This window comes from Heptranchias perlo, chromosome 35, assembly GCF_035084215.1.
Source record: "Heptranchias perlo isolate sHepPer1 chromosome 35, sHepPer1.hap1, whole genome shotgun sequence".
NCBI classification, from domain to species: domain Eukaryota; kingdom Metazoa; phylum Chordata; class Chondrichthyes; order Hexanchiformes; family Hexanchidae; genus Heptranchias; species Heptranchias perlo.
The window spans coordinates 26,937,666-26,960,350 of record NC_090359.1 but is presented as its reverse complement, the minus strand read 5'-3'; the positions used below and the strand labels follow the sequence as shown (position 1 = coordinate 26,960,350).

Below are 22,685 nucleotides of genomic sequence, written 5' to 3'. Positions count from 1 at the left end.
TGTAACAGTCCATGGTTACCAGTGTGTGTTCCTATACGTGTAACATTCCATGTTTATCAGTGTGTGTTCCGACACGTGTAACAGTCCATGTTTACCAGTGTGTGTTCCGACACGTGTAACAGTCCACGTTTACCAGTGTGTGTTCTGACACGTGTAACAGTCCATGTTTACCAGTGTGTGTTCCGACACGTGTAACAGTCCATGTTTACCAGTGTGTGTTCCGACACGTGTAACAGTCCATGTTTACCAGTGTGTTCCGACATGTGTAACAGTCCATGTTTACCAGTGTGTGTTCTGACATGTGTAACAGTCCAAGTTTACCAGTGTGTGTTCTGACACGTGTAACAGTCCATGTTTACTAGTGTGTGTTCCTATACGTGTAACAGTCCATGTTTACCAGTGTGTGTTCCTATATGTGTAACAGTCCATGTTTACCAGTGTGTGTTCCTATATGTGTAACAGTCCATGTTTACCAGTGTGTGTTCCTATATGTGTAACAGTCCATGTTTACCAGTGTGTGTTCCGACACGTGTAACAGTCCATGTTTACCAGTGTGTGTTCCTATATGTGTAATAGTCCATGTTTACTAGTGTGTGTTCCTATACGTGTAACAGTCCATGTTTACCAGTGTGTGTTACTATCTGTGTAACAGTCCATGTTTACCAGTGCGTGTTCCTATATGTGTAACAGTCCATGTTTACCAGTGCGTGTTCCTATATATGTAACATTCCAAATATACTTCTCCCATCTCCATGGGTCAAGCAGGTTTATACAAATATTTAATAAAATAGTTTTTAGGAATCGGTACATTTTATTGATTGAATATTCTGTCAATTATTAACTTAAATCTGGGCAAATTAAATCACTGGAAAAGACTTTGAAGAGAAACTTTGATCTAGGGTTGAATAAAGTGCACTGTAGTCTTTACCTGGGCTTAATTCCCTCTCTCACGCCCCGAAAAAGTCTTTGTTTAAACAATTTTTCAAGATTCTACGAATGAAATTAAGGGGCACAGCGCCCCAGTCTGTGCCCAGTTCTTTGGCTCAGTACCCCGGCTTAGCCCCTCGTTCCTGTGATGCCCCCCGATGGTGGAATAGCTTGCTGACACACACTGTCGAGTCTCACCCACAAAGAATGGCCTTGTCTGGGAGGTACCAGAGGGCAGCTGGCACTTGTACTCCAGTAGAGGTCAGAATTAAATGGGAAAATAACGGTGAATTTAATGGCGCTTGCCGTTATTAATGTATAAATCATCCAGCAGCTTGTGGCGAGGAAGAGATATGCGTGAGTTGCGAATCGCCACAAGTTGCTGGATGATTTTGCTGCTCCGCCGTTAGCCTCACGAAAATGGCATCTCACCCTCAACCTCCCCGTGAGTTTCAAGAAATTGCTGCATTTGTGCAGTAAATACGCATTAATCTCACCGCAGAAAGTTAGGGCTGGTACTTCTGTGTGGTATCATTCTATGATTATGCCTTGGGTAATTGAGGGAAGGAGAGAAAATCCAGGGATCACAGCCTCCAAAAACAAGAGCAAGCTCAAAGACAGGCAACCATTCTCCCTCTGCTTAAACTAACACAAGTATCAGAAAGTTTTCTGCAATTAAACCCGAGTTGAACATTAAATTTGTTAATGGTTTTTTTATGCTGTTGGGTGAGAGAGGCAGCTCCAGCGCTCCATCTACAGGTAGTTGGTGGTCTCTCATATTGTTGGGATCAGTCTTAAAGGGGCCATCCATTCTCTGATTCCCCGGTCTGCGCTGAGTTCATCAATCTCAGCCAGGATGGTAGTTGGGGCGCTACAAATAGTCTCAGTGCCCCTTGGTGGAGGAGGAGGGGTGAAAATCAGCCTCATCCTTAGTGACAAAGGACTGAGTTATGATGAAAGTGCTGGGGGACCCGAGGCTCGAGAGGTTGCCAATAGAAGATCTCACACTGCTTCCTGACTGCCTGTACTTAAGCAATTTGACTTCCAGGCATTGACAAAGTTCCTTATGGCAGGATGTAAAGGAAGGTTCGGAGACATGGAATAGTTGACGTGGTCTAGATAAAAGAAAGACTCGCAATTATATAGCCCCTTTCACAACCTCAGGACGTCCCAAAGCGCTTTACAGCCAATAAAGTACTTTTGAAATGTAGTCATTGTTGTAATGTAGGAAACGTGGCAGGCAATTTGCGCACAGCAAGATCCCACAAACAAATGTGATAATGACCAGATAATCTGTTTTAGTGATGTTGCTTGAGCGATAAATATTGGTCCAGGACACCGGGGAGAATTCCCCTGCTTTTCTTTGAATAGTGGCCGTGGGATCTTTTACATCCACCTGAGAGAGCAGATGGGGCCTCAGCTTAATGTCTCAGTAGAGAGATTAACAGTGCAGGGGGTTGAGGGTTAGAAAGAGATTATCAGTACAGGGGATTGAGGGTTACAGAGAGATTAAGAGTACATGGGATTGAAGGTTAGAGAGAGAATCAGAGTACAGGGGATTGAGTTTATGTTGGAATAATCAGACATGATTGTATAGTCAGACCTGGAGTCTGGATGGACTGAGATAGATAGGTCGAAAGGCCTTTTCTCCCACTGGATTTTCAACATGTTCCTTGCTGAATTTGCCGGCCATTTGATTGTAGGAGTCATTTCACCTGAGCCCGACCCCGTACTTGCTCACTACGATGATCTACGTTACAAATCTTGGGTCTATCACTCACTTCCTGGAAATGTCAGGCTTACTTCCTGTCACACTTTGTTGATTTCACAGAACAGAATTTGATTCGTTCAGTTGCCGTATCCTCCAACTCACGATGAGCAATGCCAGAGGAGATCTCTGCTAGTACATACACAGCAAACAAACTTCACTGCTTGGGTCTCGGGGTGGCAATAAAACCCTGACTGATTTGCAAGTGTATGGGATGGTGAGGCCCAGTTTATAGTGCCCCTGATAGCACGCTGGATAAAACGAGATAACTGGGCATCGAGGGAACCTTTCTGACGTTGCAGTGGGGCTGGGAATCTATCAGTGAACTGTTCCTGTTCCATTATTCCTGCAAACCACGGCCCAGCCCCACCAGCGAAAGATTTGTTGGATCAGCTTTTGTCATTCTCTGGAGCAGGGTGCTCTTCACCCCTTCCATTACCCTCGGTGCTGGCAGTCTGTCTCTCAGAAAAGGTTGTCGAGCAGACGAAAAAGCTTGGAAGGAAGAGGAGGACGAGAGATCCTGCCAGGATGAAGCCGCCTGCAGTCATAAAGGAGACGGTGTAACTTCCCGTCAGGTCCTCCAGGAACCCTGAATGGGGAGAGAGATGAGACGGAATTACAGCAAGTCACCAAATTCACTGTTTAGTCTTTCCCGCTGCGCGCATTTTTTCCCCTGGCTCTTGTCCCTCGTGTCCCTGAGATATGTTTTCACCTAAAATGGGCCATGCTTCATGTGTGAGCCGAGAAAATGAGTATCAGCGGGCCATTGAACCACGGAGGCCATCATAACCAAGCCTAATCCTGGTCTTGCCTGACGCGCACAATGCACAAAGAGCCACTGGGCAGAGATCAAGGGCAAGGATCCTAGCTCCTAGCCCCGCACCCATCCCTCTGAGGATACTGAGCTCAATTATTTCAGGACTAACCAGGGATTGAACTGATGCCCTCCTGATGGCTAAGTACCACACCTACTAAAGGCTGTTAAAAAAGCATATGGGATCCTGGACTTTATAAATAGAGGCATAGAGTACAAAAGCAAGGAAGTTATACTAAACCTTTATAAATCACTGGTTAGGCCTCAACTGGACTACAGTGCTGTTAGGAAGGGAGTTCCAGGATTTTGACCCAGCGACGATGAAGGAACGCAATATATTTCCAAGTTGGAATGGTGTGTGACTTGGAGGGGAACGTGCAGATGGTGTTGTTCCCATGTGCCTGCTGCCCTTGTCCTTTTAGGTGGTAGAGGTCGCGGGTTTGGGAGGTGCTGTCGAAGAAGCCTTGGCGAGTTGCTGCAGTGCATCCTGTGGATGGTACACACTGCAGCCACTGTGCGCCAGTGGTGAAGGGAGTGAATGTTTAGGGTGGTGGATGGGGTGCCAATCAAGCGGGCTGTTTTGTCCTGGATGGTGTTGAGTTTCTTGAGTGTTGTTGGAGCTGCACTCATCCAGGCAAGTGGAGAGTATTCCATCACACTCCTGACTTGTGCCTTGTAAATGGTGGAAAGGCTTTGGGGAGTCAGGAGGTGAGTCACTCGCCACAGAATACCCAGCCTCTGACCTGCTCTTGTAGCCACAGTATTTATGTGGCTGGTTCACTTATGTTTCTGGTCAATGGTGACCCCCAGGATGTTGATGGTGGGGGATTCAGCGATGGTAATGCCGTTGAATGTCAAGGGGAGGTGGTTGGACTCTATCCTGTTGGAGATGGTCATTGCCTGGCACTTGTCTGGCGTGAATGTTACTTGCCACCTATCAGCCCAAGCCTGGATATTGTCCAGGTCTTGCTGCTTGCAGGCACGGACTGCTTCATTATCTGAGGGGTTGTGAATGCAACTGAACACTGTGCAATCATCAGCGAACATCCCCGTTTCTGACCTTATGATGGAGGGAAGGTCATTGATGAAGCAGCTGAAGATGGTTGGGCCGAGGACACTGGCCTGAGCAACTCCTGCAACAATGTCCTGGGGCTGAGATGATTGGCCTCCAACAACCACGACCATCTTCCTTTGCGCTAGGTATGACTCCAGCCACTCAAGAGTTTTCCCCCTGATTCCCATTGACTTCAATTTTACTAGGGCTCCTTGGTGCCACAATCGGTCAAATGTTGCCTTGATGTCAAGGGCAGTCACTCTCACCTCACCTCTGGAATTCAGCTCTTTTGTCCATGTTTGGACCAAGGCTGTATTGAGGTCTGGAGCCGAGTGATCCTGGCGGAACCCAAACTGAGCATTGGTGAGCAGGTTATTGGTGAGTAAGTGCCACTTGATAGCACTGTCGACGACACCTTCCATCACTTTACTGATGATTGAGAGTAGGCTGATGGGGTAGTAATTGGCCGGATTGGATTTGTCCTGCTTTTTGTGGACAGGACATACCTGGGCAATTTTCCACATTGTTGGGTAGATGCTAGTGTTGTAGCTGTACTGGAACAGTTTGGCTAGAGGCGCGGCTAGTTCTGGAGCACAAGTCTTCAGCACTATAGCCGGGATGCTGTCGGGGCCCATAGCCTTTGCTGGATCCAGTGCACTCAGCCGTTTCTTGATATCACGTGGAGTAAATCGAATTGGCTGAAGACTGGCTTCTGTGATGGTGGGGATATCGGGAGGAGGCTGAGATGGATCATCCACTCAGCACTTCTGGCTGAAGATGGTTGCAAACACTTCAGCCTTGTCTTTTGCACTCACGTGCTGGACTCCGCCATCATTGAGGATGGAGATGTTTACAGAGCCTCCTCCTCCCGTTAGTTGTTTAATTGTCCACCACCATTCAGGACTGGATGTGGCAGGACTGCAGAGCTTTGATCTGATCCGTTGGTTGTGGAATCGCTTAGCTCTGTCTATAGCATGTTTCTTTCGCTGTTTATCATGCATGTAGTCCTGAGTTGTAGTTTCACCAGGTTGACACCTAATTTTTAGGTACGCCTGGTGCTGCTCCTGGCATGCTCTTCCACACTCCTCATTGAACCAGGGTTGATCCCCTGGCTTGTTGGTAATGGTAGAGTGAGGAGTATGCTGGGCCATGAGGTTACAGATTGTGCTGGAATACAATTCTGCTGCTGCTTTTGGCCCATAGCGCCTCATGGATGCCCAGTTTTGAGCTGCTAGATCTGTTCTGAATCTATCCTATTTAGCACGGTGATAGTGCCACACAACACGTTGGATGATGTCCTCAGTGCGAAGATGGGACTTCATCTCCACGAGGACTCTGCAGTGGTCACTCCTACCAATACTGTTATGGACAGATGCATCTGCGACAGGTAGATTGGTGAGGACGAGGTCAAGTAGGTTTTTCCCTCGTGTTGGTTCGCTCACCACCTGCCGAGGCCCAGTCTGGCAGCTATGTCCTTCAGGAGTCGGCCAGCTCAGTCAGTAGTGGTGCTACCGAGCCACTCTTGGTGATGGACATTGAAGACCTCACCCAGAGTACATTCTGTGCCTTTGCTACCCTCAGTGCTTCCTCCAAGTGATGCTCAACATGGAGGAGGATTGATTCATCTGCTGAGGGAGGACGGTAGATGGTAATCAGTAGGAGGTTTCCTTGCCCATGTTTGACCTGATGCCATGAGATTTCATGGGGTCTGGAGTCAATGTTGAGGACTCCCAGGGCCACTCCCTCCTGACTGTATATCACTGTACCGCCACCTCTGGTGGGTCTGTCCTGCCGGTGGGACAGGACATACTCAGGGATTGTGATGGAAGAGTCTGAGACGTTGGCTGAAAGGTATGATTCTGTGAGTGTGGCTATGTCAGGCTGTCGCTTGACTAGTCTGTGGGACAGCTCTCCCAATTTTGGCACAAGTCCCCAGATGTTCGCGAGGAGGACTTTGCAGGGTCGACTGGGCTAGGTTTGCCTTTGTCATGTCCTGTGCCTAGCGGTCCGATGCCGGGTGGTCCGTCCGGTTTTATTCTTATGACTTTTTTTAGTGAGATTTTACAACTGAGTGGCTTGCTAGGCCATTTCAGAGGGCAATTAAGAATCAACCACATTGCTGTGGGTCTGGAGTCACATATAGGCCAGGCCGGGTAAGGACGGCAGGTTTCCTTCCCTAGAGGACATTAGTGGAGAGACTGGAGAAGCTGGAATTGTTCTCCTTCGAGCAGAGAAGGTTAAAGGGATATTTAATTGAGGTGTTCAAAATTATGAGGGGTTTTAATAGAGTAGAGAGGGAGAGACTGTTTCCACTGGCAGGAGGGTCGGTAACCAGAGAACACAGACCTAAGGTAATTGCCAAAAGAACCAGAAGGAGAGATGAGAATTTTTTTGACGCAGCAAATTGTTCTGATCTGGAATGCACTGCCTGAAAGGGTGGTGAAGACAGATTCAAATCGTAACTTTCAAAAGGAAATTGGATAAATACTTGAAAAGGAAAAATTTGCAGGGCTACGGGGAAAGAGCAGGGGGGAGTAGAACTAATTGGATGGCTCTTTCAAAGAGCCGGCACAGGCACGATGGGCTGAATGGCCTCCTGCGTTGTATGATTCTATTTAGTTTTTTTAAATTATGTGAATCCAGTCACTCTTTTCATTGGGTTTATATTATCCTGAGGGACTCTAAATACAGCGAGAAGTGGGGATCGATAGGACTGAGAGGATTCTGTCACCAGACACCCTCAGCAGCAGCCAGAAACCTCCTGTAAAACTGCACTGTAGGAAAGATCTCCAACAGAGCACCACAGGATAAAGCTAGAGACAACTGTACGAGGACAGTCAATGCCTTATTAAAATACAATCATATCTATAAAGTATTCTTGCATCTAGCCTGAGTTTTGTCCCTCACACTTCGCTATATGCAAGTTCTGCATCTTGTATCTGACTGGTTCATATTTCATATTCATAAATTCACAACTGAACAAGTAGGAAAAGAAAGACTTGCATTTCTATAGCGTCTTTCATAATCTCAGGACGTCTCAAAGCATTTTACAGCCAATGAAGTAATTTTGAAGTGTAGTCACTGTTGTAATGTAGGAAACGCGGCAGCCAATTTGCGCACAGCAAGATCCCACAAACAGCAATGAAATAATTCAAAGACCTCAGTCATGGCTTAGTGTGTAACACGCTCGCCTCGGAGTCAGAAGGTTGTGGGTTCAAGCCCCACTCCAGAGACTTTGAGCACAAAATCTAGGCTGACACTTCAGTGCAGTACTGAGGGAGTGCTGCACCATCGGAGATGCCGTCTTTTGGATGAGACATTAAACTGAGGCCCCATCTGCCCTCTCAGGTGGACGTAAAAGATCCCAGGGGAGTTTTCCCTGGTGTCCCTCAACCAACATCATTAAAACAGATTACATGGTCGATACCACATTGCTGTTTGTGGGACCTTGCTGTGTACAAATTGGCTACCGCACTTCCTACATTACAACAGTGACTACACCTGTGAAGTATTTTATCCTGAGGTTGTGAAAGGCGCTATATAAATGAAAGTCTTTATTAGTAATTTATTGACCTTCAGTTGGTCTCAGAAATGTACAGGCAACTGCAATTACCACAGGGAGTACTTGTGCTGTGCCTTAAAGACAGGCTAGGTTAGCAGCCAAATGTCACAACAATGCCCCAGGACCAAGGCCACCTGTGAGCAATGCCACGGGAGATCAGTTAGCAATTCAAAATATCTTCCTTGCCCTCTGATTTAGGACCTCGGGTGAAGGAGATGTGACCTGGTCCATTTGAAGTAGAGGTTTCTGTAAATCGCAGCCTTCCGACACGCAGCTAGTAACCCAGCTCCGTCAGTGGCTCAGCTGGTTAGGATGATTGCTGATCCATACTGACCAGGAAAATTACATGTTCTAACCACTGGGTTTAACCCACCTTAGTCAGGTAGTGGGAGGGAGCGCTGTAGTTGGCCTCAGTGTCTCTTAGGCCAGGGAAGATGTTTCCACTTGTGGGGGAGTCCAAAACTAGGAGTCATAAATATTAGATAGTCACTAATAAATCCAATAGGGAATTCAGGAGAAACTTCTTTACCCAGAGAATGGTGACAATATGGAACTTGCTACCACATGGAGTGGTTGAGGCGAATAGCATAGAAGCATTTAAGGGGTAGCTAGAGGGAGAAAGGAATAGAAGGATATGCTGATGGGTTAGATGAAGTAAAGAGGGAGGAGGCTCGTGTGGCGTATAAACACTGGCATGGACCAGTTGGGTCGAATGGCCTGATTCTGTGCCGTAAAATTCTATGCAATGCTATGGAAGGGAAAATTGCCAGGGTTACTGCTCCTACTTGCTAACTAGTAAATCCCTATTGGAACTCTGTGTGTGTGTGTGTGTGTGTGTGTGGACATTAGCTGTGATGCCCCAACTGGTTGAGAGGCTTGCTGATACCCAACTTCCAGCCTTGCACATGAAAACTGGCTGCTTGGATGAGGTAGCGGAGTTCAACGGAGCCCCTTGGAGCTGTACCCCAGCACGAGGCAATGCTCCCACAGAGGATGGAAGTGAGAGCAGGCGGGAAGAAAACAACAAACGAGACCCTTTATTACCTGATAGGGGAGGCCCAAGTAGTCCACCAATGCTCAGGAGCATCAGAAAGAGCCCGGTTGCATTGAGAATCCTGCCAATTCCTACGATATCTGGGAGAGTGGAGAAGAAGAGTGTAGCAAGGGCTCCAGCACAGAAGCCATAGAAGAGACCGAGCCCCATTAGACTGGAATACGTTTGCCCCACAGGAATGAGGAAAAGGCTGAGTCCAGTGAGAACGCTCCAGAGGAATAACATGTGGATTGTCCGGATCAGCTTGAGATCAGCCACCCAACCAGAAAAGAGACGAGCAACAGTGTCAGAGATGGCGGTAACAGACAACAGGAAGGCAGCCTCGTATTCACTCAATCCCAGGTTCTTTCCATGGGCCACCAGATGGACGTAGGGGACAAAGTAGCCTGTGGTCATCAGGGTTAGTGCGAAAGTGTACACCATAAAGCCACGGTGCAGGATAAGGGTCAGATCAAAGGCAGAGGTCACTTTGCCCCAACACTCAGTGCCTTTCTTTCTATCATCAGGATGTCCCCTTGAGGCAACAAGAAGGTCCTCTCGGAGTGTGATGGGTCTGAGCAGGGCCGCACAGACACAGAGGTTCAACATCATTGCAGACAGGATCTGGAGGGCCCCACGCCAACCATACTCATCGATCAGGAGCTGAAACAGTGGAGAGAAGACGAAAGACCCGATCCCCACTCCGGTAAACGCCAAACCGGTTGCCAAAGCTCTGCGCCTCTTGAAGTATCTGGAGATCATGGCCATTGTGGGGGTGAAGACCAAAGCCCAACCAAAACCTGGAGAGGAAAGCAAGAAAACAGTGAAGCATGTTTTCTCAATCTGTGTGTGGTCATTTCATAGTCTCCTACTCTAACTCACCAGGAGCTCAAAACTGTGGAACTCCTTGCCTCCCTCAGTCTTCCCATCTTCCAACAGGCATTTAAAATCCCAGCTTAGCCTCACGTAATCACTGCTTTCTGATCATTCCCATCTTCTCCCCTACTCTTCCCCCCTACTAAAGGGGAATTGGATATATACTTGAGAAGGAAAGATTTGCAGGGCGATGGGGAAAGAGTGGGGGAGTGGGACTAATTGGATAACTCTTTCAAAGAGCTGGCACAGGTACGATGGGCCAAATGGCCTCCTTCTGTGTTGCAAGATTCCATGACCAAATGTCATGTGATCAAATGTCACGTGTCCTCCAGGAATACGTCCAATCAGAGTTGGCAGCCCTAGGAGACAGCATTTCCCAAGCTGAACTGCACAAGCCCCAAATCATTGCTGGAGTTGCATGGTGAGTGGACAGGTGGTGGGAACAAGGTTGGGTTCGGCTGTGATGGCCTTCACAGTTGGATAGCCAAGCAGCGCTCACTATCAAGGCTCCATATGAAAAATGGCCAGGGATCGGAGGACATCCACTGCCGATGGAGCCCGTACCCCAGCGAGAGAGTCACCCTCTGCAGCAAAGGAGATAATTGGAGAGAAATGAATCACTCACAGCCCATACTCCAGGATGGATAAGCCATGCAGAGTCCCTCGTGCATCTCCCCTTGTTTGAACGTGACACGCTGTTGATGCTGAAGGTTTGCGTGCGATAGCAGGGGCTGACAGAGAGCTCAGAGAGCAGAAATAAACTCAGGTAAAGGGATCAAAAAGAGGGCCTTATACATTGGGCTGACCTGTCAGGAGTCCCATGGAGAGGTACATGTGCAGAAGACTCTTTCCGAACGAGGCTGTAAGCATTCCCAGGGAGGCTAAAACCCCACCGACCATCACCACTGGACGGGCTCCATAATGCGTCCCAAATACACTCCCCACTGGACCTGTTAATGCAAACAAAATGAGAACTCTGGTCTGTATCACTAAAAACTAGCGGACGGGTACAAAAAATAATTAATAAGGCTAATGGAATGTTATCGTTCATCTCAAGGGGGCTGGAATACAAAGGGGTGGAAGTTATGCTACAGTTATATAAAGCTCTGGTTAGATCACATCGGGAGTACTGAGTTCAGTTCTGGGCACCGCACCTCAGGAAGGATATATTGTCCTTGGAGGGGGTGCAGCGCAGATTCACCAGAATGATTCTGGGGCTAAAAGGGTTAAATTATGAGGACAGATTGCACAGACTGGGCCTGTATTCCCTCGAGTATAGAAGATTAAGGGGTGATCTAATTGAGGTGTTGAAGATGATTAAAGGATTTGATAGGGTAGATAGGGAGAACCTTTACCACACGGACTTCAGCGGTTCAAGAAGGCGGCTCACTACCACCTTCTCAAGGGGCAATTAGGGATGGGCAATAAATGCTGGTCTTGCCAGCGACGTCCACATCCCGTGACTGAATAAAAAAAAATAGAGAGAAACTATTTCCTCTGATCGGGGAATCTAGAACAAGGGGGCATAACATTAAAATTAGAGCTAGGCCGTTCAGGGGTGATGTCAGGAAGTACTTCTTCACACAAAGGGGAGTGGAAATCTGGAACTCTCTTCCCTCAAAAAGCTGTTGAGACTGGAGGTCAAATGAAAATTTCAAAACTGAGATTGATAGATTTTTGTTGGGTAAGGGTATTAAGGGTTAGGGAACCAAGGCGGGTAGATGGAGTTAAGCCACAATCTAATTGAATGGCGGAACAGGCTCGAGGAGCTGAATGGCCTCCTCCTGTTCCTATGTATGCCTCACCAGGCCTCTTGGGAGATGTTCTTAAAAATTATGTAAATTTGGAGAGCAACAAAAGAGGAAACAGACTTACTCGCAAACTGTTGTGTTGCCATAGCGATGGAAGTGATCCAGGAGACACGGCTGGACGACTCCTGGAAGTATTCGGTGAAGTGGGTGAAGAAGACTCCAAGGGATCGGGTGACACCCACCAAAAGAGAGTTATTCAAGAAACCCGCCAGAACAACCATCCAACCCCAGCCCCCATCTGGCAGCTCACTGAAGACAGCCTGGGCCATTGCAGGCTGAGCTAGGACCTGCGGAGGCAACAGAAAGGTGAAAGGGTTAAAATGGAGACCCCTCTGAGCCATCGCAGCAAACACATCTTAATATTCCCCATCCAAATGCTCCAAGCATCACTGGATGGTTTGCTGGGTTGAATGAACCACCTGTTCTGGAGTATGGGGTGAGTGGCTGTACCCTAGAGTACGGGGTTAGGGGGCTGTGACCCTGGAGTTAGGAGTTGGGGGCTGTGGACCTGGCTTATGGGGTTGGGGGGCTGTGACCCTGGAGTTAGGAGTTGGGGGCTGTTGACCCTGGAGTATGGGGTATGGGGCTGTGACCCTGGAGTATGGGGTGTGGGGCTGTGACCCTGGAGTATGGGGTGAGGGGCTGTGACCCTGGAGTATGGGGTGAGGGGCTGTGACCCTGAAGTACAGGGTTGAGGGGCTGTGACCCTGGAGTATGGGGTGAGGGGCTGTGAACCTGGAGTATGGGGTGAGGGGCTGTGAACCTGGAGTATGGGGTGTGGGGCTGTGACCCTGGAGGATGGGGTGAGGGGCTGTGACCCTGGAGTACGGGGTGTGGGGCTGTGACCCTGGAGTATGGGGTGAGGGGCTGTGACCCTGGAGTATGGGGTGTGGGGCTGTGACCCTGGAGTATGGGGTGTGGGGCTGTGACCCTGAAGTATGGGGTGAGGGGCTGTGACCCTGGAGTATGGGGTGAGGGGCTGTGACCCTGGAGTATGGGGTGAGGGGCTGTGACCCTGGAGTATGGGGTGAGGGGCTGTGATCCTGGAGTATGGGCGTGAGGGGCTGTGATCCTGGAGTATGGGTTGGGGGTGTGTGATCCAGAAGTACAGGGTTGAGGGGCTGTGACCCTGGAGTATGGGGTGAGGGGCTGTGATCCTGGAGTATGGGGTATGGGGCTGTGACCCTGGAGTATGGGGTGAGGGGCTGTGACCCTGGAGTATGGGGGTGAGGGGCTGTGAACCTGGAGTATGGAGGTGAGGGGCTGTGACCCTGGAGTATGGGGTGAGGGGCTGTGACCCTGGAGTATGGGGTGAGGGGCTGTGACCCTGAAGTACAGGGTTGAGGGGCTGTGACCCTGGAGTATGGGGTGAGGGGTTGTGACCCTGAAGTACAGGGTTGAGGGGCTGTGACCCTGGAGTATGGGGTGAGGGGTTGTGACCCTGAAGTACAGGGTTGAGGGGCTGTGACCCTGGAGTATGGGGTGAGGGGCTGTGACCCTGAAGTACAGGGTTGAGGGGCTGTGACCCTGGAGTATGGGGTGAGGGGCTGTGATCCTGGAGTATGGGGTATGGGGCTGTGACCCTGGAGTATGGGGTGAGGGGCTGTGACCCTGGAGTATGGGGGTGAGGGGCTGTGAACCTGGAGTATGGAGGTGAGGGGCTGTGACCCTGGAGTATGGGGTGAGGGGCTGTGACCCTGGAGTATGGGGTGAGGGGCTGTGACCCTGAAGTACAGGGTTGAGGGGCTGTGACCCTGGAGTATGGGGTGAGGGGTTGTGACCCTGAAGTACAGGGTTGAGGGGCTGTGACCCTGGAGTATGGGGTGAGGGGTTGTGACCCTGAAGTACAGGGTTGAGGGGCTGTGACCCTGGAGTATGGGGTGAGGGGCTGTGACCCTGAAGTACAGGGTTGAGGGGCTGTGACCCTGGAGTATGGGGTGAGGGGCTGTGACCCTGGAGTATGGGGTGAGGGGCTGTGACCCTGGAGTATGGGGTGAGGGGCTGTGATCCTGGAGTATGGGGGTGAGGGGCTGTGACCCTGGAGTATGGGGGTGAGGGGCTGTGACCCTGGAGTATGGGGTGAGGGGCTGTGACCCTGCAGTATGGGGTGTGGGGCTGTGACCCTGGAGTATGGGGTGTGGGGCTGTGACCCTGGAGTATGGGGTGTGGGGCTGTGACCCTGGAGTATGGGGGTGAGGGGCTGTGACCCTGAAGTACAGGGTTGAGGGGCTGTGAACCTGGAGTATGGGGTGAGGGGCTGTGACCCTGGAGTATGGGGTGAGGGGCTGTGACCCTGGAGTATGGGGTGAGGGGCTGTGATCCTGGAGTATGGGCGTGAGGGGCTGTGACCCTGGAGTATGGGGGTGAGGGGCTGTGATCCTGGAGTATGGGTGGGGGGGCTGTGACCCTGAAGTACAGGGTTGAGGGGCTGTGATCCTGGAGTATGGGCGTGAGGGGCTGTGATCCTGGAGTATGGGTGGGGGGGCTTTGACTGAAGTACAGGGTTGAGGGGCTGTGACCCTGGAGTATGGGGTGAGGGGCTGTGACCCTGGAGTATGGGGGTGAGGGGCTGTGACCCTGGAGTATGGGGTGAGGGGCTGTGACCCTGGAGTATGGGGTGAGGGGCTGTGACCCTGAAGTACAGGGTTGAGGGGCTGTGACCCTGGAGTATGGGGTGAGAGGCTGTGATCCTAGAGTATGGGGGTGAGGGGCTGTGACCCTGGAGTATGGGGTGAGGGGCTGTGACCCTGAAGTACAGGGTTGAGGGGCTGTGACCCTGGAGTATGGGGTGAGGGGCTGTGACCCTGGAGTATGGGGTGAGGGGCTGTGACCCTGGAGTATGGGGGTGAGGGGCTGTGATCCTGGAGTATGGGGGTGAGGGGCTGTGATCCTGGAGTATGGGGTGAGGGGCTGTGACCCTGGAGTATGGGGGTGAGGGGCTATGACCCTGAAGTATGGGGTTCCATCCCCACTCTGTGCTGAGTTAGCTGAGCTCAGTCTAGGGCTGAAGTTGGGTCTACAATTGTTCTGATTGGGCCTGGGCTAGAGACGGGGAAGAAATCAGCCAGGTTTCCTGCTCCTGAGCACTATCCAGCGAGCTCAGCTGGAAAGTGCGTGTGTGTGTCGACATCAGCTGAGCCTAGAATTGAGCTCGGTTGTGGTGCCTTCTGCAGTTGAATAGCCCACATCGGAATTTCAGGCGTGTGGTCCCCATGGTTTTGGAAGTGCCTACCCAGATTCCCGATACGCACTCCCAACGGATGACATTTCTAAGCCAGGGGGGCAAATTATATCTAGTGCCATTAGGATCCAGCTTACTGTGTGCGGGAATTGTAGTTGTACAGAGCACATCTTGCTGATTTGTCTGAAAACAATTCACATGATGAATTACTGTTTTAAGTGCAGTGATAGTTAAACACAGCTTCAATTCTGAGTCGGCAGCGTCCCACAAACAGCAATGAGATGACTAACCAGTTAATCAGTTTTTTAGTGATGTTGGGTGAGGGAGGAATGTTGGACAGGACAGCGGAAGAATTCTCTGCTCTTCTACTAGTGCCGTGGGATCTTTAACATCCACCTGAACAGGCAGACGGGACCTCGGTTTAACGTCTCCTCTGACAATGGCACCTCAGTACTGTGCTGGACTCTCAGCTTGCATTGTGAGGTCAAGTCTTGTTGTAGACTTAGAAGAGCCCAGAATGGCCCCAGGCCAGCATCAGACCAACCTCAGACTCTTAGATCAGCCTCAGACAGACCTCAGAGCAGCTCCAGACCGGTGTCAGACTAACCTCAGACCAGTCTCAGACCAGCTCCAGACCGGCGTCAACCTGACCTCAGATCAGCCTCAGACTGACCTCAGACCAGCTCCAGACCGGCGTCAGACTGACTTCAGACCAGTTTCAGACTGACGTCAGACCAGCTCCAGACCAGCGTCAACCTGACCTCAGATCAGCCTCAGACTGACCTCAGACCAGCTCCAGAATGGAGTCAGACTGACCTCAGACCAGCCTCAGACCAGCTCCGGACCGGAGTCAGACTGACCTCAGACCAGCCTCAGACTGACCTCAGGCTCACTCCAGACCAGCTCCAGACTGGCGTCAGACTGACCTCAAGCAGACCTGACCAATCTCAGACGGGCCCCGGATCAATCGAAGGCCAGCCTCAAATTGGGCATAATGAAGTAAATGGATAATATGGGTTCAATTATCAATTGTTGGTATCACAGGCTAGAAAATAAACTCCTCGCCCCATCTCCTACTCTAACTCATCTTTTCCAGGACCTTGTTCTGTTGTCCTGCTCTCCTCTCTCAGCCTTCGCTCCCCCCTACAATCTCCTGCTGTTACTCCACCCGCGTCTCTCAGTTCTTCTTTCCTGCTCATTTCATGCCCTGTTCTATGTGTTTCTGCCCCTCACCCACGTTTCTCAATTTTTGAAACAGTTTTACTGTGTCCCGTTCTTCCCTGCAGAATGGAAATTCTTCACATGTGCTCTGTCAGAGATCCTGTGAGGAATCTCACCTATACATTACCCTGTCTTTTCCCTCTCAGATGCGGACTGACCTGCTGAGTATTGCCAACATTTTACATTTTTATTTCAGTTTTTCTTTTTACTGCTGGAGGTTAGATCACTGAGGGGCTTTTCTGTATTTTGTTAAAAAAGACTTGCATTTATATAGCGTCTTTTACGACCTCAGGACATCCAAAAGCGCTTTACAGTCTTTTGAAGCGTAGTCACTGTTGTAATGTAGGAAACGCTTCAGCCAATTTGCGCACAGCAAGCTCCCACAAACAGCAATGTGACAATGACTAGATATTCTGATTTAATGGTGTTGGTTGAGGGATAAATTGGCCAGGACATCGGGGAGAACTCCCCTGCTCTTGTTCAAATAGTGCCATGGGATCTTTTACATCCACCTGAGAGGGCAGATGGGGCCTTGGTTTAACGTCTCATCCGAAAGATGGCACCTCTGACAGTGCAGCGCTCCCTCAGTATTGGCATTGGGAGTGTCGGCCTGGATTTTGTGCTCAAATCAAGTGGGGCTTAAACTCACAACCTTCTGACTCAGAGGCAAGAGAGTGCTACTCACTGAGCCATAGTTAATCACTAAACGTCCATTATCTGTGACAAGATTGACAAATGCCCTGACATTACCTGAACCGGAGATAATGGAAGGACTGTGAGTAAAAACTCTCCAAGCACAGGCTCTGAATGTAGTGTTACACCTTCAGTATCTGTTTTGGATTCTAGACAACACATTTACAAAGGAAACTAAAGTGCGACCAGCTAAATCCGGTTAACATGTTCAAACAACTTACCGATTAGTCAGGGAGCAGTTAAAATCTGAGAGGCAGGGAGCCTGCGAGTGAGGAATGCAGCAATGACAGATACTGTCAGCGTGAGTGCTTTGGTCAAGGCCCAGGGAAACTGTCCAAAGGGCGAGCAGAATAAATCACTAACAAGTGGTAAAAGAAATTGGGAAAAGTTGGGTGGAACGAGCTGGTTAACGAATAACTACAGTAAGGCTTAGGGTTAGGGATCGTGTCCAAATCATCTCCATTGGGAATATGATGGGGAAATGAAAAATATTACGGGTAAGAAGTGTGACAGATCAGTTCCCCGCCCCCTCCACTCAACAAGGATTTTCTCCTTTTCCTTCCCATCCCTAGTTACCCTTGAGAAGGTGGCGGTGGGCCACCTTCTTAAACCGCTGCAGTCCGTGTGGTGAAGGTTCTCGGTAGTTGCAGGATTTTGACCCAGCGACGATGAAGGAACGGCCGAGATATCTCTAAATCAGCATTGTGTGTGACTTGGAGGGGAATTTGGAGATGGTGGTGTTCCCATGCACCTGCTGCCCTTGACCTTCTAGGTGGCAGAGGTCGCAGGTTTGGGAGGTGCTGTCGAAGAAGTCATGGCGACTTGTTGCAGGTTATTCTGTAGATGAAGAATGATCATTTGGGCAAAGTATCGGAGGGCGGGCAAAGTATTGGAGGGTGGGCGAAGTATCGGAGAGTGGGCGAGGTATTGGAGGGCGGGCGAGGTATCGGAGGGCGGGTGAGGCATTGGAGAGTGGGCGTGGTATCGGAGGGTGGGCGAGGTATACAATAAAAACCCGACATCATTGTGCTGCCTCCCCTATACCTGTTGATGGGAGGATTTGGGGGGGGGGGAGGCGGATGTGATCTGTAGGGCTTGATATGCTGAGGACTGGCTGGTTCACCATCGAAGGTGCAGATCAGGCCAGCCCGGTTTACTGATTGAAAGAATTGGCGCACTTTGGCCGGGAGTGGGGGCCAAGGGCAGGGCTGGTCCTGCATGTTTAAACATAACAGTCGCTCTGGCAGACTTCACCTCAGAGGCGGAATTTTCCCGAGTGTCCCCCTAAACTTGACAGCTGAATTCCGAGCTCTAACGCCGGTTATTACCGGGGCTCTGAGGGGTTTACCGGGCCCGCGCTTCTTGCCGCAACGCTGTTGAGTTCCGTTCACACCTCCCCCCGCCGCCCGCTCGCGCTTTTCCCGTTGGGTTTTGAACACCAAACACTTCCCGCCCGCTCGCGCTCGCTGATCCGACCAATCACAGCGTCGCTTTTTTTCCCGCTCTCCGCGGCCGCTCGCGCTTTTCCCGTTGGGTTTTGAACGCTCGGCTCGCGCCCGTTCTTCAGTCCGCCTTCACTCACTCTCTGCAGCGGGGCGTCGCGCTCCTCTGGCTCCGCACTTAAACACCGTTTCACATGAGATTTATCTGGTAATAAAAAGCTGGAGCAGGGAAATGGAAAAGCAGAGACGGGGATTGTTCGACGGGGAAGGTCTCGCTCTCCCCCGGCTTGCCCCCATTAAAAAAGGAGCAGAACACGAAGGCTGAACAAAACGAAAGAGCTGAGAAAAAAGATGAAAGGCTGGTTGAGTGAAGGGACTGGGATGAGGAGGTGGTGACAGCGAGCTTACTCTCTGAGACTAAATCCAGGGATCTCTTACACTGAGAGACCAAATCCAAGGATTGCTTACACGGAGAGACTGGATCCAGGGAACGCTTACACTGAGAGACCAAATCCAGGGATCGCTTACACTGAGAGACCAAATCCAGGGATCGCTTACACTGAGAGACCAACTCCAGGGATCGCTTACACTGAGAGACCAACTCCAGGGATCGCTTACACTGAGACTAAATCCAGGGACTGCTTACATTGAGACACAAAATCCAGGGATCGCTTACATCGAGAGACCGAATCCAGGGATTGCTTACACTGGATCATGGAATCATAGAAAGTTTACAGCACGGAAGGAGGCCATTCGGCCCATTGAGTCCGTGCCAGCTCTATGCAAGAGCAATCCAGCTAGTCCCACTCCTCCGCCCTATCCCCATAGCCCAGCAAATTTTTTCCTTTCATGTACTTATCCAGTTTCCTTTTGAAAGCCACGATTGAGTCTGCCTCCACCATACCCCCGGCAGTGCATTCCAGATCATAACTACTCACTGCTTAAAAACTTTTTCCTCATGTCACCTTTGGTTCCCAGATCTCTCTGTTCCTGTACCCCTTTTAGAATTGTGCCCTCTAGTTTATATTGCCTCTCCTCGTTCTTCCTACCGAAATGTATCACTTCGCATTTTTTTGCGTTAAATTTCATCTGCTACGTGTCCGCCCATTTCACCAGCCTGAATATATCCTCTTGAAGTCTATCACTATCCTCCTCACAGTTCATTGCACTTCCAAGTTTTGTGTCATCTGCAAATTTTGAAATTGTGCCCTGTACACCCAAATCCAAGACATTAATATATATCAAGAAAAGCAATGGTCCTAGTACCAATCCCTGGGGAACACCACTATACACCTCCCTCCAGACCGATAAACAACTGTTCACCACTGCTCTCTGCTTCTGTTGCTTGGCTAATTTTGTATCAATGCTGCTACTGCCCCCTTTATTCCATTCAATCTTGATGACAAGCCTATTATGCGGCACCTTATCAAACGCCTTTTGAAAGTCCACATCAACCGCATCTACCCTCTATTACCCCATCAATAAACTCTATCAAGTTAGTAAAACATGATTTACCTTTAACAAATCCGTGCTGGCTTTCCCTAATCAATCCACACTTGTTCAAGTGACTGCTAATTCTGCCCCAGATTATCGTTTCTAAAAGTTTCCCCACCACTGAGGTTAAACTGGCGTGTGGTTGCTGGGTTTTTCCTTATACCCTTTTTTGAACAAGGGTGTAACATTTGCAATTCTCCAGTCCTCTGGCACCCTCCCGTATCTAAGGATGTTTGGAAGATTATGGCCAGTACCTCCCCAATTTCCACCCTTACTTCCCTAGGATGCATCCCACCGGACCGGGTGACTTATCTACTTTAAGTACAGCTAGTCTTTCTAGTTCCTCCTCTTTATCAATTTTTAGCCCATCCAGTATCTCAACTATATCTTACTTTACTGAGGCTCTGGCAGCATCTTTTTCTTTGGTAAAGACAGATGCAAAGTACTCATTTAGCACCTTGGCCATGCCCTCTGCCTCCGTGAGTAGATCTCCTTTTTGGTCCCTGATTTGCCCCATCCCATCCCTCTTCTTACTACCCAGAGACCAAATCCAGGGATCGCTTACAACGAGAGATCAAATCCAGGGATTGCTTACACCGAGAGTCCAAATCCAGGGATCGCTTACAACGAGAGTCCAAATCCAGGGATCGCTTACAACGAGAGACCAAATCCAGGGATCGCTTACACTGAGAGTCCAAATCCAGGGATTGCTTACATTGAGAAATCAAATACAGGAACTGCTTACATTGAGAGTCCAAATCCTGGGATCGCTTACACCGAGAGTCCAAATCCAGGGATTGCTTACACCGAGAGTCCAAATCCAGGGATCGCTTACAACGAGAGTCCAAATCCAGGGATCGCTTACACCGAGAGTCCAAATCCAGGGATCGCTTACAACGAGAGTCCAAATCCAGGGATCGCTTACAACGAGAGACCAAATCCAGGGATCGCTTACACTGAGAGTCCAAATCCAGGGATTGCTTACATTGAGAAATCAAATACAGGAACTGCTTACATTGAGAGTCCAAATCCAGGGATCGCTTACACCGAGAGTCCAAATCCAGGGATTGCTTACACCGAGAGTCCAAATCCAGGGATTGCTTACACCGAGAGTCCAAATCCAGGGATCGCTTACACCGAGAGTCCAAATCCAGGGATTGCTTACACCGAGAGTCCAAATCCAGGGATCGCTTACAACGAGAGACCAAATCCAGGGATCGCTTACACTAAGAGTCCAAATCCAGGGATTGCTTACACCGAGAGACCAAATCCAGGGATCGCTTACACCGAGAGACCAAATCCAGGGATCGCTTACACTGAGAGTCCAAATCCAGGGATTGCTTACATTGAGAAATCAAATACAGGAACTGCTTACATTGAGAGTCCAAATCCAGGGATCGCTTACACCGAGAGTCCAAATCCAGGGATTGCTTACACCGAGAGTCCAAATCCAGGGATTGCTTACACCGAGAGTCCAAATCCAGGGATCGCTTACACCGAGAGTCCAAATCCAGGGATTGCTTACACCGAGAGTCCAAATCCAGGGATCGCTTACAACGAGAGACCAAATCCAGGGATCGCTTACACTAAGAGTCCAAATCCAGGGATTGCTTACACCGAGAGACCAAATCCAGGGATCGCTTACACCGAGAGACCAAATCCAGGGACCACTTACATTGTGACACCAAATCCAGGACCGCTTACACTCAGACTATAAAATGGGAATTGGACCGCCTCAATATGGGGAATGGTCATGGTGGTGAAACCAGCTCCAGTGAAGGTGAAAGGGTGAAGATATGACAGTGGAATCAGATGGTGACTGGTGGGGCCTGGTGACGTTATTGTCAGAAGCCCTTTGTGGCCAGCCCAATGATTGAATGTAACCCTGGATTTGACTGGTCTTGTGCCAAAATCCCAAAATCTGATTACTGTGATGTCTTTTTCAGTGAGAAAAGTAGAGAAGTGAAAGAAGGGAGGAAATGGGGCTCAGGCTGGAAAGAAGGATCCTTGAATGAACAACTTGTGAGGCAGTTTTGTGACTCACCTGAGAGGTAAAAAAAAACATGAAATGAAAATGGACACATCTAGTGACAAAGGTGTTGTCTTTAGCGGTTTCTAACCCTAACCACTAAACCCAATCCTAAACCTAAACACTAACCCCAATCCTAATCCTAAACAGCAATCCCAATCCTAACCCTAAACACTAATCCCAATCCTACCCCTAAACTTTAACCCCAATCCTAACTGAAAACACTGGATGCACTGCAGCAACTCGCCAAGGCTTCTTCGACAGCACCTCCCAAACCCGCGACCTCTACCACCTAGAAGGACAAGGGCAGCAGGCACGTGGGAACAACACCACCTGCACGTTCCCCTCCAAGTCACACACCATCCCGACTTGGAAATATATCGCCGTTCCTTCATCGTCGTTGGGTCAAAATCCTGGAACTCCCTTCCTAACAGCACAGTGGGAGAACCTTCACCACACGGACTGCAGCGGTTCAAGAAGGCGGCTCACCACCACCTTCTCAAGGGCAATTAGGAATGGGCAATAAATGCTGGCCTCGCCAGTGACGCCCACATCCCTTAAACGAATAAAAAAAAATCCTTACCCCGAACCCAGCCCCTAACCCTAACCACTAACACTAAAATGTGCCGTGTCAATAGCGCGATGCAGGGCGGTGTTGTGGTGTCCATAGTGATGACATGATGATGCAGGTCGGCCGTGTTGTTAATAGTCACTCCGAACTGAACAAAGAAACCTTGAAAAGTGCATGAAGGGAGATACTTTATTTGAACAGTAAAGGTT

General features: G+C 49.7%; 2 protein-coding genes across 2 annotated transcripts; one reads left to right on the top strand and one right to left on the bottom strand.

Annotated features, from left to right (window-relative positions):
- Positions 1 to 449: 449 nt before the first annotated feature.
- LOC137302522 (monocarboxylate transporter 13-like) lies at positions 450 to 17,215 on the bottom strand. The gene is made up of 5 exons (XM_067972249.1): positions 17,162 to 17,215; positions 11,910 to 12,132; positions 10,841 to 10,984; positions 9,170 to 9,958; positions 450 to 3,284 (listed from the first exon to the last, which is right to left on the bottom strand). Exons 2-5 carry the CDS (start codon positions 12,112 to 12,114, stop codon positions 3,085 to 3,087), a joined length of 1,338 nt encoding a protein of 445 aa, XP_067828350.1. The 5' UTR covers positions 12,115 to 12,132; positions 17,162 to 17,215; the 3' UTR covers positions 450 to 3,084.
- A 568-nt stretch (positions 17,216 to 17,783) lies between these two features.
- On the top strand, positions 17,784 to 21,593 carry LOC137302321 (foot protein 1 variant 1-like). The gene is made up of 2 exons (XM_067971959.1): positions 17,784 to 17,864; positions 20,418 to 21,593. Exons 1-2 carry the CDS (start codon positions 17,784 to 17,786, stop codon positions 21,591 to 21,593), a joined length of 1,257 nt encoding a protein of 418 aa, XP_067828060.1.
- Positions 21,594 to 22,685: the final 1,092 nt, after the last annotated feature.